We start from the raw sequence: 12,554 nt of genomic DNA on the forward strand, positions 1-12,554 counted from the left end.
AAAAAAAAATATATATATATATATATATATATATGACGCAGCGGCCAAGCAAAGACACATAATACACAAAGCTCATTGGACAAACAAATAGTCATGTCACAGCGACCATGACAACCCACAGCAAAGACAGAGAGAGAGAGGGGAGGATGTAAAAGTCAGTGTGCGTGCATGTGTGCGTGTTTGTGAGAGCGGCGCGGCGGCCTTCAAAAACACAGAATAAAAAGAAAAATGAGTCTTACTGGTTCGTAGATCTACCTGCGGGAAAAGGGGGGGGAAAAGAAAGAAAAAAATTAGTCTGATTCACTTCTCAAGCCTCTGACAGTTTGGCAATTTCCTAACGTTGAAATTCGCTTTGGTATCTGTAGTATTATAAGAGTACAGACTTTGGAAACATGATAAAAGCAGGAGATGATATACTGCAAGGATCTGCGTTTCCCGAGTGCAGTAAAACTAACCACGTTATTCGAAACAACTATGTTACAGAGTTAATGAGCCTAACAGCAACCAGCACACTCTCGCAGCAATAACATTAACGCTAAATACGCTAACTCGAGACTACTTCAATGGCATCACTTACTTTTCTTGGTGAGTCTTAATGGAGAAGTTCTCCCGGCGTCTTTTCATCACATCTTACAGGAGGGCGTTGATCTGTTGTAGATTTAAAAAGTGGCAAAAACAAACATTTTAGTGACTGTGACTCACAAATGCTCCACTAAATTATACTGCAGCAGCTGTTCGCGGTTGTCCGGTACACCACGTGTGTTCAATGCTACCTGGGGAGGCTTATTTTCATTTATTTGATTGCCTCAGCTGTTTCAGAGTTCTGATATCAATGTGTGACTTAACGCATTAAGCACCACACATTTTCAGCTTATGTTCAGTTAAAAATAAATAATTATATAAGCGAGCAAACAAAGCAGGTAATATTCACCTTCAGCCAGGCCTTTTGCACCGACTTGAACCAAAACGCTCCGCGAGCTTGAGGCCGCGAGGCCTGTCGCTTGGCTCACATTGCTGTGTTTGTGCAGTTAAAACAGGCCAAATGTATTTTCACGGCGGATTACCTCCTTCAGAATTTAATCCATTCATAACTAATAGTTTACGGATTAATCCCCTGCACCTCTAAGCAATCACACACCACTCCGACTTTCCTTTGATAAATTCTGTGAATTTGCAATTAAATAGGGAGACTTAATGAAAACAAGACAGCATATGGTGCAAAAGCCGGCGTTCCCACAGTGCAGTAAGGTTAAATATGTTATGCTAAACAAACATGATAAGTTAAAAACTTCAGGAGCCCAACAAACATCGGCACACCTGACAGCAATAACATTAACGCCAAGCTAACTCGCAGCTAACTTAGAAGCCTTACTAACCTTTCTCAGTGAGTCTCCGAGCTCCTCCTGTCGTTGGACGCAATCGTCCCGGTGTCTCTTAACTTTTCCGAACATTTCTGACAAGGGCAGTTGCGGGTTTGAGCCCCCGGGGTTTTAAATTTCAACCCCGCCATGAAGCGACCGACACCACCGTCACCATGGTGTGCAAATTTCGGCGTCTGACGTCATGGTTTTATAGTTGGAGGGCGCATGCGCTGATGCGTTAAAGGATCACAGAGGGTCGTAAATAACAAAACAAAAGGTTAAGACATTACCAAAAGTGTGCAAAGGTGAGATGTATAACATGTGAAAAACTGGGATTTCTCATATTGTCATTGCTTCAAAAAATTCACATACTATGAACTGATTCTTTTCACATCAAAGCAGTCTCTTCTACTTTTTTTCTTATCGTACAGGAGCTTTTTCACGTAATAGTCTATGATCTGATGCGACTAAAAGCAGAGACATTATAAGGGAGCCCTATAAGGACTTTGCAACAAATTTAGCATAAGGTCACTACACTGATTTTTTTATATGCTGTCTAAGGGAATAACATGTTAACATCCCTGAGTATCGTTTTTTCCGATACTGCCGATATTGCCTGAATGCAGCACAAGGTCACAAAGGTTAAAGGTCACACGATTATCGGATATGTGTTTGATTTGATTTTTAAAGAAATTTGTGTTTCCTTGAGCATTTTTTATCATTACAAAACATTTTATATATATATATACATACACACACACACACACACATATATATATATATATATATATATATATATGTGTGTGTGTGTGTGTGTGTGTGTGTGTATGTGTGTGTATGTGTGTATGTATATGTATATGTATGTATGTATGTATGTGTATGTACACTGACACCTATAACTACTTACATAGTTAAAACAGGGACAGCTAGCTAAGCTACTCCTTTCTCCGATCCTGCCCCTCCCTGACGTGTCCCTGATCGACCGGTCCATCTGCACCTGGCTACACGGTGAGGCTAAGGAGGTGTGAGGGGGGATAGCGGTGGCGATGACGGGACAGACTGATGTGGACATACCCGGTGAGACTGTACACATCCCATTAGGCGATACAGACTCCGTCTTTATGTATGGTCCTATTTAGCTTACCTTTCTACTAACGGTCTGTGTGTGTATTGTAAACCTGTTGCTATTTCTGTCAGGCTGCTGCTTAAATCGCCTGAGATCTGACAGCAGGTTGGGATTTAGCCGGTGTTAAGTTAGAGAGCAGTAAGTTAGTGTTGCCTTTACGACCTCTGTAGTGTGTTATATTCCTGTCAGGACTGTGTAAAGACGAATTACACATTTGTCATCAGAAACAGGAGCCATCTTCACATTTGGACAGAGCAGGTTTGCAGACAATGTGCCCAATAAATTCTGGTTGAAGAATGACCATCCAGTGCATATATCCTGTGGCGGGGAGCACACTGCAGTCACCACAGGTACACACACTTTTCCCCAATGAATACTCACCATGTTCAGCAGTAGATAAAGTGTAATTTTTTGCAGCCAAGTCAAACTTCTATGTCTGTGATGACTGTGCAGAAAATGGCAGGCTACTCATGTTTGGTGGTAATACATGGGGCCAACTGGGGCTGGGATTTAAACGTGCTGCTAGCAAACCTACATCTGTGAAAGGTAAGTTACTTTACAAGGATTTAACTAATAATTATTTTTATTATTGATTAATATCCTGAATACTTTCATGAGTAATCCTTTAATTGTCTGATCACATAATGAAAACTGCCATAGCCTGACCAACAGTCCAAAACCCAACAATATTCAGTTTACTTTCACCTAAGACAAAGGAAAGCAGCAAAACATCACAAATGACAAGCTGAAATCATATAATGCTTGGTGATAAAACTTACTTACTTAATTACTAAAATAATTAGATACGGTGATTGATTTTTTAGTGTCTAAGTGACTAATAAATATCAACTAATTATTGTTTTTTGTAGCATTAATACCTATGTCTTCCCTTTTTCAGCTTTAAAATCTGAGAAAGTGAAGCTTGTAGCTTGTGGGAGAGATCACACAATTGTCTGCACATGTAAGCTGATGAACAAATGATTAAGAGTTTTATGTAGACACAGAACAGTATTGCTCAGGGGTTATTCTTGTATTTAACCAGGTTTATATATTTTTAGGGCGGGGTGGTGTGTATGGTGCTGGCAGTAACCAGGAGGGGCAGCTTGGTTTGGGCCACTGCAACAGCACTTCATCCTTTCACCTGCTGCACCCCTTCTGCAACCATGCACCAATCAGGATGCTCTCTGCAGGGTGTAACACCTCAGCTGCCTTAACAGGTTCAAACAGTGACAAATAATAACATAGTAAGTGTCTCTGTAGTTCAAGGTCCAAACTGCATGTGTGTGTGTTTCTGTGTGTTTGTAGAGGACGGGAGGCTGTTCATGTGGGGAGACAACTCTGTGGGTCAGATCGGTTTAGGGGACGAGGAATTTGCATCAGAACCCAGAGAGGTGACTGTTGGAGAAACAGTGATGTGGGTCTCCTGCGGGTACCACCACTCAGCGTTTGTCACAGGTACAACACAGTCCAACCAAACACAGCTCGAGACTCACTCTTCAGTAAACTGCTTTATTCTGTCAAACAGTCAGCAAAACAAATAGGAGGAAGAGTCTGTTAGATTTGTGAACAGCTATAGTGCAAAGACATGTTTAACTTGATAAGTGCTCTCAAAATAATACTTAAACTTCAAATGCATTAACCATGATATATTGCGCTGAGAATATTGTGTTGGCCTTTAGTGGATGGAGAGCTCTACACATTTGGTGAGAGTGCAGATGGACGGCTTGGTCTCCAGGTGGAGCAGCTTGCCAATCACAGAGTCCCTCAGCGGGTGCAGGGGATTCTGGGTCGTGTCACACAGGTGTCCTGTGGCGGGGAGCACACTGTGGCACTCACAGGTGGAGTTAACAGTAAAAAAAACTTCCAGAAACGGACATCATCATTCAAAAATACTGACACCTTTGAAAACTTTTTTTGTTGTATGTATGAATTGAAAAATGTTAATCTACAAAGTAACATCTCTCTGAAATATAGTAAATATAAAGTAGTGCAAAATGGAAACACTGAAGTAAAATAAATGTACCTTAAGATTGTACTTAATTACAGTACCTGAGTATATCAGTGTAGTCTGCTTCTCTGTGTCTGTTTTGCTGTGCCAGAAGAGACCGTCTACACGTTCGGCAGGGGTCAGTACGGTCAGCTGGGCCATGGGACATTTCTGTTTGAAGTTGATTTGCCAAAACCACTGGAGCACTTTTCTAACAGCAGCATCAGACACATCGCCTGTGGAGAAAACCACACTGCCATGATCACAAGTAAGAATGGGGCAACTGATTGAGTTACAGCTTTGTATCCTGTATGTATTTTCAGATCTGAAAAACACTTATCCTCCATAATAGTCATGCAGCAGTTTTGGGCTGAATTTATTTATCTATCTATTATGTTTTCTAAATGATAACTGTCTCCTTTTTTTGGTTATTCAGCTGGTTGTTTAGCCTATAGGGTGCAAGAAAATAGTGCTTGGTAAACAAATAGTTGATTATCAATATTTTTTGTTAAGATAACAAATCAATTAATGAACCTTATTTAAAGCATTTTTCCTCTTCTGCAGACAGCGGGTTGTTCTACACGTTTGGTGATGGTCGTCATGGAAAACTGGGGTTAGGGGAGGAGAACTTCATCAACCAATTCAGCCCAACACTTTGCACACATTTTCTCAAATACAACGTTCAGTTAGTAAGTGAATATGACGAAGGGACTCAGGACGGCACAGCAGATGCCCTTTAGCAAAACAGTAAACCCCCAAATTCTCAGGCTTGAAATGTGCTGTCCACTTTCCCAAGTACTATACCCTGTGTGTCTGAAAGTTTAATGAGTATAAGTCAGTGGGTGAGCAGATTAGAGGAAATACAGAGAAATAAACTACTCTGAGTCCATGTGCTTTCACATTACATTCAGGTTTCCTGCGGTGGTAACCACATGCTGGTACTAGCTGCACCCAGACCACCAGAGAGCCAAGAAGTGGTGCTAGAGAAGGATAACACAATCAATGACAACTTTTTGGAATCAAACACAAAAATTCTCCTACTGGACACTTTGATCGATCCAGGTCCTGTAGTCCCTCTCTCAGCCCTCGCTGCTCGAGCCCGCCACAGGAAGAAAGTGAGAACCCTACACCTTGATACTTGATACATGAACAGGTTTTTATAAGACCTCTAAAACTAAATATTCATTAATTGTAAGCAGCTGTGTACATAGTCTAAATTAAGTATCAGCATGTCTTGAAAAATCTTAAAATATAATAAAAAACCTTATGTTTAGGGTATATTTACATTTATATTAATATCATTGATACTGTATATGCTGCTGGAAAGAGTCATGCTTTGGCTAGGAAACATGCATTAAATTCCATGTGGTTTTAAATTTAACCTGGTGTATTAGACAACTGTAATCATTATTTAAGTCCACTAGGGAGCAGTGTTGCACCAACATGTAGCTCTACTGCAGTGCCACAAGTTAACTGGTTGGGGGAGCTCCCAAGATGTGATTTAAACCTGTAACTGAGTAATGTTTTTTGCTGTTTTTACCTTCTTGTCTTTCAGAAAAACTCAGTAGAGCTGTTCGGGGAGATGTTTGAGAACCTCCCACGTCTTAATTCTGGCTTCCTTAACACCTCCTGGCAAACGTCCAGAAATATCCAAACCCCTAAAACATTTTCAAAGGACATTACCTCCCCTTCATCATCTCCCAAACTGCTATTGGATGTAACACCAAGCCCACCATTCTCGCCCAGATCTCTGTCCAAATCCCCTCAGAGTGCCAGTGTTATCCTCCAAGCCGTCAAGCCCATATTCTCAATCATCAAACACGCGTCAGAATAAAGCCTCCAGAACCACCTCCTCCAAGTCTAAATCCAAAGAGCTGCCCTCTTCCTTACTGTCCCCTAAGTCTATAACTAAACGAAAGCCTAACATCGCAGTCTCCCTGAAAAAGACAGCAAAAAATACACTACAACATGTGGCCACTGCTAAAAAGGCCTTAAGAGACGAATTGTCATCTCCGCTACCAACTGAAGAACCCTGTAGCCCCACCAGACCCTTCACTCACATTCCTAATACACATCTCAGTGAGGAGCATCCTGCCTCACCACAAACAGGTATGTTGAACCTATAATTTAAAAAGTTTCCTGTACTGTATGATGTTGCCAGTGCTGAACTCAGGTTTATCTTGGAAGTCCATGAAAATCCATACAAAAATAGATGTTGTTATGAACAGCAGTTTTAACTAACTCTTGTCTTATTCTTTCAGAGGGAGAAACTGTTCAGAGACTAATGATCATTGAAGATGTAGAAGAGAAAGGAGTCAACTCTGACTTTTTGGAAAAAATGGTGAGAGAAAAAGTTAATTTTAAAAACTCCTTGTGCGTGATTTGACTTTGATAGAGAAGAGAAACTACAGTATATTCTCCACAGAGTCATAAACATAGAGTCAGTTGGACACTATTTTCCTCTTTAGGCTTCTTGGGTTGTGGTCAAGATTATGTGCACTCCAGGGCAGGAAGCAGCAATGTTGAATGCTTCGCTGACTTTTCCAGGAAATGTGCAGAGCTCAGCATACATACTGTGTGTGTGTGTGATTGTGTGTGTAGAAATTTTCCACTTTGTATAACAGTGAAGTAAACATGAAATTGAATTTGGTGTTTTGGTCCCCCAGTTTTTCACAGTCATCTGTTTTTTTTCTAAATATGTCTGTAATGAATCTTCTCAAAGCAGACTGAGATACTTGGGTTGCTTCTGCCAATACACTAATGTGTTTGGGCTCCAGCTTCAGATGCAAACACACACACGCATACAATGCTCTGGAAAAGTTGGAGGGAATTTTGCCACATCTCATCAGTGTTTCCACAGCCAGAGATGAAGCAAGCTGTGAAGGAGTCTCCTACGTCGTAGTGTGTCATAGTGCAACATGTGGTGCTCAGTAACCAGTTTGTGTCCTAGTTGTAGTGAGACTGTAGAACATAGATGTGCATCTGCGGAGCCTTTACTTGAGTAAAAGTAATAAGACACATTATAAAAAATACTACAAGCAAAAGTCCTACGTTCAAAACCCTATGAATAAACGCACAGAGTTATTATTAGAAAATGTACACATAGTAAGACTTATTTGATGGTGTTTTATTTTATATATAATCATATATATAATTGCAAACTTCATTTTCTTAAACCTGACCTGACCTGACCTAACATTAGTATTTATCACTTTTCACGTTTGCTCACACATGTGACACAGAATAATCTAGAGACATACAAATGATGGTTATTCTAAAGTATGTTTGAGTTATTCAACTTGCATTTAAATGTTCAAAGGTGGCTGTGACAGTGATTGAAAAACACCTCATTGATCTCCAACTAACCACCATCTGTTTATCTCCAGTGCAATGGATTTCCTCTTCTTTTCTCCACCATCACCATGGTTTTCTCCCACCCACATGCAGTAAATCTAATGACAGATTGTTGATGACTGACTTGCTATGTGTGCCTTAAGAAAAGGAAGGTGTGTTGCACACTCTGGCTCCATATGCATTTTTCTTTTATCAGGTTAAATGACGTTTCAAGCCCCAGGCCTTCTGTGAGAGCTTCTTGTTATGTTTGCACCACCATGCATTTGTGCCTTATAATATACTTGGTATTATAGTCTTGGTATTGTACAGTCTACCCATAAATTAATAATAAGAAGAATAATTTTCCATATACTTATTTTTCTATATGTTTCAAATGATACTGTACAAAAATGTTAATCCAAAATATTCACTGGCAATGTACTCTCATGTGTTGTTGCTGACATACTGATGTATATTTACAGTTATATACAAAAGATATTTTTAAACATTGTTAATGATTTACATCTAAGGTTACAAAAACTTCTGAAACATATCTCCAAGCAAGGTTTTTCTCTCTAAATGTATTGTAAGATTAAATTTGGCAGCAAAACACATAAAACACTAAAAAGCCATAATTACATAAGCAGTCATATTGATTGCAGGTCTGCTGCTGTGCTTGTAGATTTTTTTCTACACATATGACCTTTTTCTGCTTTATTTTTATTTTTGCATCTTACTAAATCCCTGTTTTCTCTTTGATTTTCTCACAGGGAAAGAAAAAGGGCCGAAGTCTTAGAAGAACTAGAAAACAGGCTGAGGCATTTGCTGAACAGCTCCAGTCCAATGGAAGGACAGACAAAAATTCTCACAAGGCCTTACCCACAGAGCTCCTGAAAGGCTCTAGTTTCTTAAAGAAAGAAACCTCTGCAGCGAAGAATACAGAGAAAAACCCCAAAGTCACATCCAAAGGAAAAGAGAATATTACCAAGCAGTCCTGTAATATCAAAACTCAAGAAGACAGACAAGCTCAAAATGAACTCTCCCATTTTAAATCACCAAACACTGATAAGAGCAAACAGTCAGAGTTGAGCCTGAAAACTGACCAATCTGTTCGGAAGGCACGGACTAAAGCGCAGCAGAGACTGACTGAAGTGAGGGAAAATGCCACGAAAAAGAGAAATATGCAACAAGGTAAAATAAAACAAGAGAATGTGAAAGACAGTACTTTAAATAAAGACTTGATCGGTACACCAAAAAGGGAGGAACCTAAATTATCAGCTTTGGACAAGATATCTGCTGTTATTAGAGTCACAGGAAATGAAAAGAAAGACATATCTGTCCAAAGTGGAAGCTCGACATCTGCAGAAAGTGCTGCAGAGGAAGACAACAAATATGCACAAGTCCAGATTAAAAAAGCAGATGTTAAATTGGCCCCATCCAAAGATCAGCACAAAGTTAAATCTGCACAAGGAAAAGTTCAAAGTAAAACACTAAATGTTAAATCATCACCTGTGAAAAAAGAAACCACACCTGTCACCGCACCTGCTCAGGCTGAAACTAAGAAATCTCCAAGTGTGAAATCTACACCTGTGAAGTCACAACAGGTCAAATCCACACCAGTCAAAGATCAAACTGGAACTTGCAGAAAATATTCCAGTTAAAAGCAGAAGCGAAGGAAAAAGAGTGGAAAATGTGTTAAAGAAGTTGCCTGATGCTGACAGTGCTAAAGCAAAGAACAAAAAGAAAGCAAAGGAATCTAAACTGAAGGCAAAGACAAAGCCAGGGGGAGAAGAAGGAGAGGAAATCAAAATTAAAAGTGAAGCTGGTGCAGATACTAAAGATAATACAAGGGCAAAGAAGGATACACCTACTGAAGTAGTGTGTAACCCCATTTCCTCACAAAGCCCTCAGAGAACAGAGGTGGTTTCTACCAGTGGTGGCAAATCCCTGCAAGGCTCTGAACCTGCTGATAAAGATCTGCTGGTTTCCCAGACAGACAAAGAGGAAACTCTGAGCCTGACTGAGGAAAAACCAAGGTGGGAGGAAATTCTCAGTAACGCAGCCTCTCTTCTTCCAGCTGTTGGGATAGCAGGTGCAGCCATGGGGGTCCTTAGTGAGGCAGTGACAAGTGTGCAGGGATTCCAGTCGGACAGTGACACGCCTATCTCTACACCACCCAAAGCACCGAGTCGAGCGAAGCAGTTCACTAAGCAGAGTGCAATTATGCAGCCTTCTTTCTCCTCAACGTTGTCACGTTTTTCTTCAACAGAGTCGTTAAATCCAACAGAAGAAAAAAGAAAGAAAGATGCTCAAGTCAGTGTCCAGTCAGAGTCTGGGAATACAGCTCAAGAAGAAGAAAGTAATGGTACCACTCATGACCAGTCAGGACAGGAAGGCGTCAGAACAGGTGAAGATGTCTCACAGAGCCTCAGAAAAAGTGGCACGGACATAGAAACATCCCAGCAAGAAGATGAAGAGGAGGATGAAGATGAGAAAGCCTCCAAAGTCTCCAATGAAAATGTGGAGGAGGAGGATGATGAGAATAATGAGGCAGAAGAAACAGATGCTGAAGATGAGGAGGGGAAAGAAGGAGGACAGGGAGAGAGTGGAAGCGATGTGGAAGACAAAGAGGAGAATAGGGGCGAGAGCAGCGTTGATGAAGAGGAGAGTGTTTCTCAAGAGGGCGAGGAAGAAGAAGAAGGTGAGAAGAAAACAAGCTCAAGCGGTGAGGAAGAGGAAGAGGATGAAGAGAGTGAGAAGAGCAGTGCTACAGAGCCTGAAGGGGAGGAAGAGGAGGAAGGAGAAGAAAGCAGTGAGGAGACAGGGGAAGGAGAGAGTGAGTCTGAGGCAGCAGAGGAGGAGGAGGAGGAGGAGGGAAGTGAAAGTGAAAATTCCAGTGAAGAGGGGAGTAAAGAGGGGAGTAAAGAGGAAGAGGATGGGAGTGAGGATCAAGAAGATGAAAGTGGTGAAGAGTTGAGGAGTGAAGAGTCAGAAGACGATGAGGAGGAGGACAGAGAAGGAAGTGACACTGCAGAATCTGCAAAAAGTGAAGAAGAAGAAAACGAGGATGAGGAAGAGTCTGAAACTGAGGAGCAAAAAGATGATCAAGATTCGAGTGAAAGTGAGGATGAGGAGAAAGACTCAGAAGAAGGTGAAGAAACAGATGAGAATGAAGGAGAGGAAGATGATGATGACAAGCAGGATGAAGAGAGTGTTGAGGATGATGAAGAGGAAGAGCAAGATGAGAAAAGCGATAAAGAAAATGAGGAGGAGGAAGAGGGTGAGGAAGAGGAGTTGTTAGATGAGGGGGAAAGTGAGAAAGAGACAGAGGCTGCCGAGGAGGAGGAGGAGGAGGAGGAGGAGGAGGAGGGAAATGAGGGTGAGGAAGATGATGAAGATGAGGAGGGACAAGATGAGCAAGAGACTGCAGAGGAGGAGGAAAAAAAGGGTGAGGAGGAGGGAAGAGAGGAGGTTACAGGGGATGAAGAAGAGGAGGGTGAGGAAGAAGCTGCAGAGCAGGAAGAAGAGGGCGAAGAGGAAGAGAGTGAAGGTGAGGAGGAGAAAATAAAGAAAAAAGAGAAAAGTATGGAGACTATTAAAAAGGCTATGGCAGAGATTGAGGAGGAAGTTGAGGAAGAGACTGCAGAGGAGGAAGAAGGGGGTGAGGAGGAGGAGGAGGAACAACAAGACGTTACAGAGGACGGAGGAGAAGAGGGTGAGGAAGAAGGTGAAGAAGAGAGTGGAGGCGAGGAGGAGGAAAAAGAGAAAAATATGGAGTGTGATAAAAAGGCCATGGTAGAGACTGAGGAGGAGGAGGAGGAAGAGGTGAGTGAGGAAGAGGAGAATGAAACAAAGATTAAACCAAAAACAGAGACAAGACTCGAAACTCAGAGAAAGGAAAGAAAAATGGAGCAAACCGAAGGAAATGACGAAAATGAAGATGCAGGTGAGGACGAGGATGAGAATGAGACTAATGAAGAGGGAGAAGAGGAAGCAGAAGAAGAGGAAGAGGAGAGTAAAAAAGTGGAAGAGGAAGAGGAGGAAGAAGAAGAAGGAGAAGAGGGGGAGGAAGAGGACGAAGATGAAGAGGAAGAAGAGATAAAGGTCAAATCAACAAAAAAAAAAGACGTCACACAGAAGTTGCCTCCTAAAGCTGCTCCTCCGGACAGAAAAGAGAAGCAGCAGAGAGAAACACCCAAACCAGCGCCGAGGACAAAGCAGAGAGCTGTGGGGGAGAGGAAGCCAGAGGAGTCTCAGCAGTTCTGGAACAATGTGCTGCCACAGTATCTGGACCTGCAGTGAAGTCACCACACAAGTGTTTAACTGAGAAAAAACACTGTCTCAAGCCAACAGCAACCAGCTGCCAAAATGTCACGCAGCAAGAAAGACCTGCACGCTGTGAGCCAGACTCGACCAAATGAGGCGTCAGCTAAATGTTAAAAGTACATTTTTCTAATTGTTTTTTTTCTAATTTTCATCTGAAAAATGTCATATAGAAAGTCGTTTTAAAAAGGTTCGCTTACTTCCCAAAACAACTGGTACTGTGGTTTTTAGAAAACATTATTCAAAATACATTCAGGGGACTATTTTCAGAAGAGGATTAATATTTGGTGTTCTAGTGAGGACTTACAGCAGCAGAGGGAGGTACAGTATATTAGGCTTTAGCTACATATGCAGTACTTGTAAATGGGGCAGTTCATTTTGGTTTTGGTCTTTTCATGGGATTTGTGGATAGTGAGAAAAATAC

At 41.4% G+C, this 12,554-nt stretch overlaps 1 protein-coding gene across 1 annotated transcript; it reads left to right on the plus strand.

The window, feature by feature from the left end:
* The first annotated feature begins 3,464 nt into the window (after nucleotides 1–3,464).
* LOC108880415 (uncharacterized) lies at nucleotides 3,465–12,209 on the plus strand. Its single transcript, XM_051073136.1, has 7 exons — nucleotides 3,465–3,474; nucleotides 3,546–3,704; nucleotides 3,793–3,942; nucleotides 4,167–4,325; nucleotides 4,587–4,742; nucleotides 6,736–6,815; nucleotides 9,719–12,209. Exons 1-7 carry the CDS (start codon nucleotides 3,465–3,467, stop codon nucleotides 12,107–12,109), a joined length of 3,105 nt encoding a protein of 1,034 aa, XP_050929093.1. The 3' UTR covers nucleotides 12,110–12,209.
* Nucleotides 12,210–12,554: the final 345 nt, after the last annotated feature.

This window comes from Lates calcarifer, linkage group LG1 (genome assembly GCF_001640805.2).
Source record: "Lates calcarifer isolate ASB-BC8 linkage group LG1, TLL_Latcal_v3, whole genome shotgun sequence".
NCBI lineage: Eukaryota > Metazoa > Chordata > Actinopteri > Centropomidae > Lates > Lates calcarifer.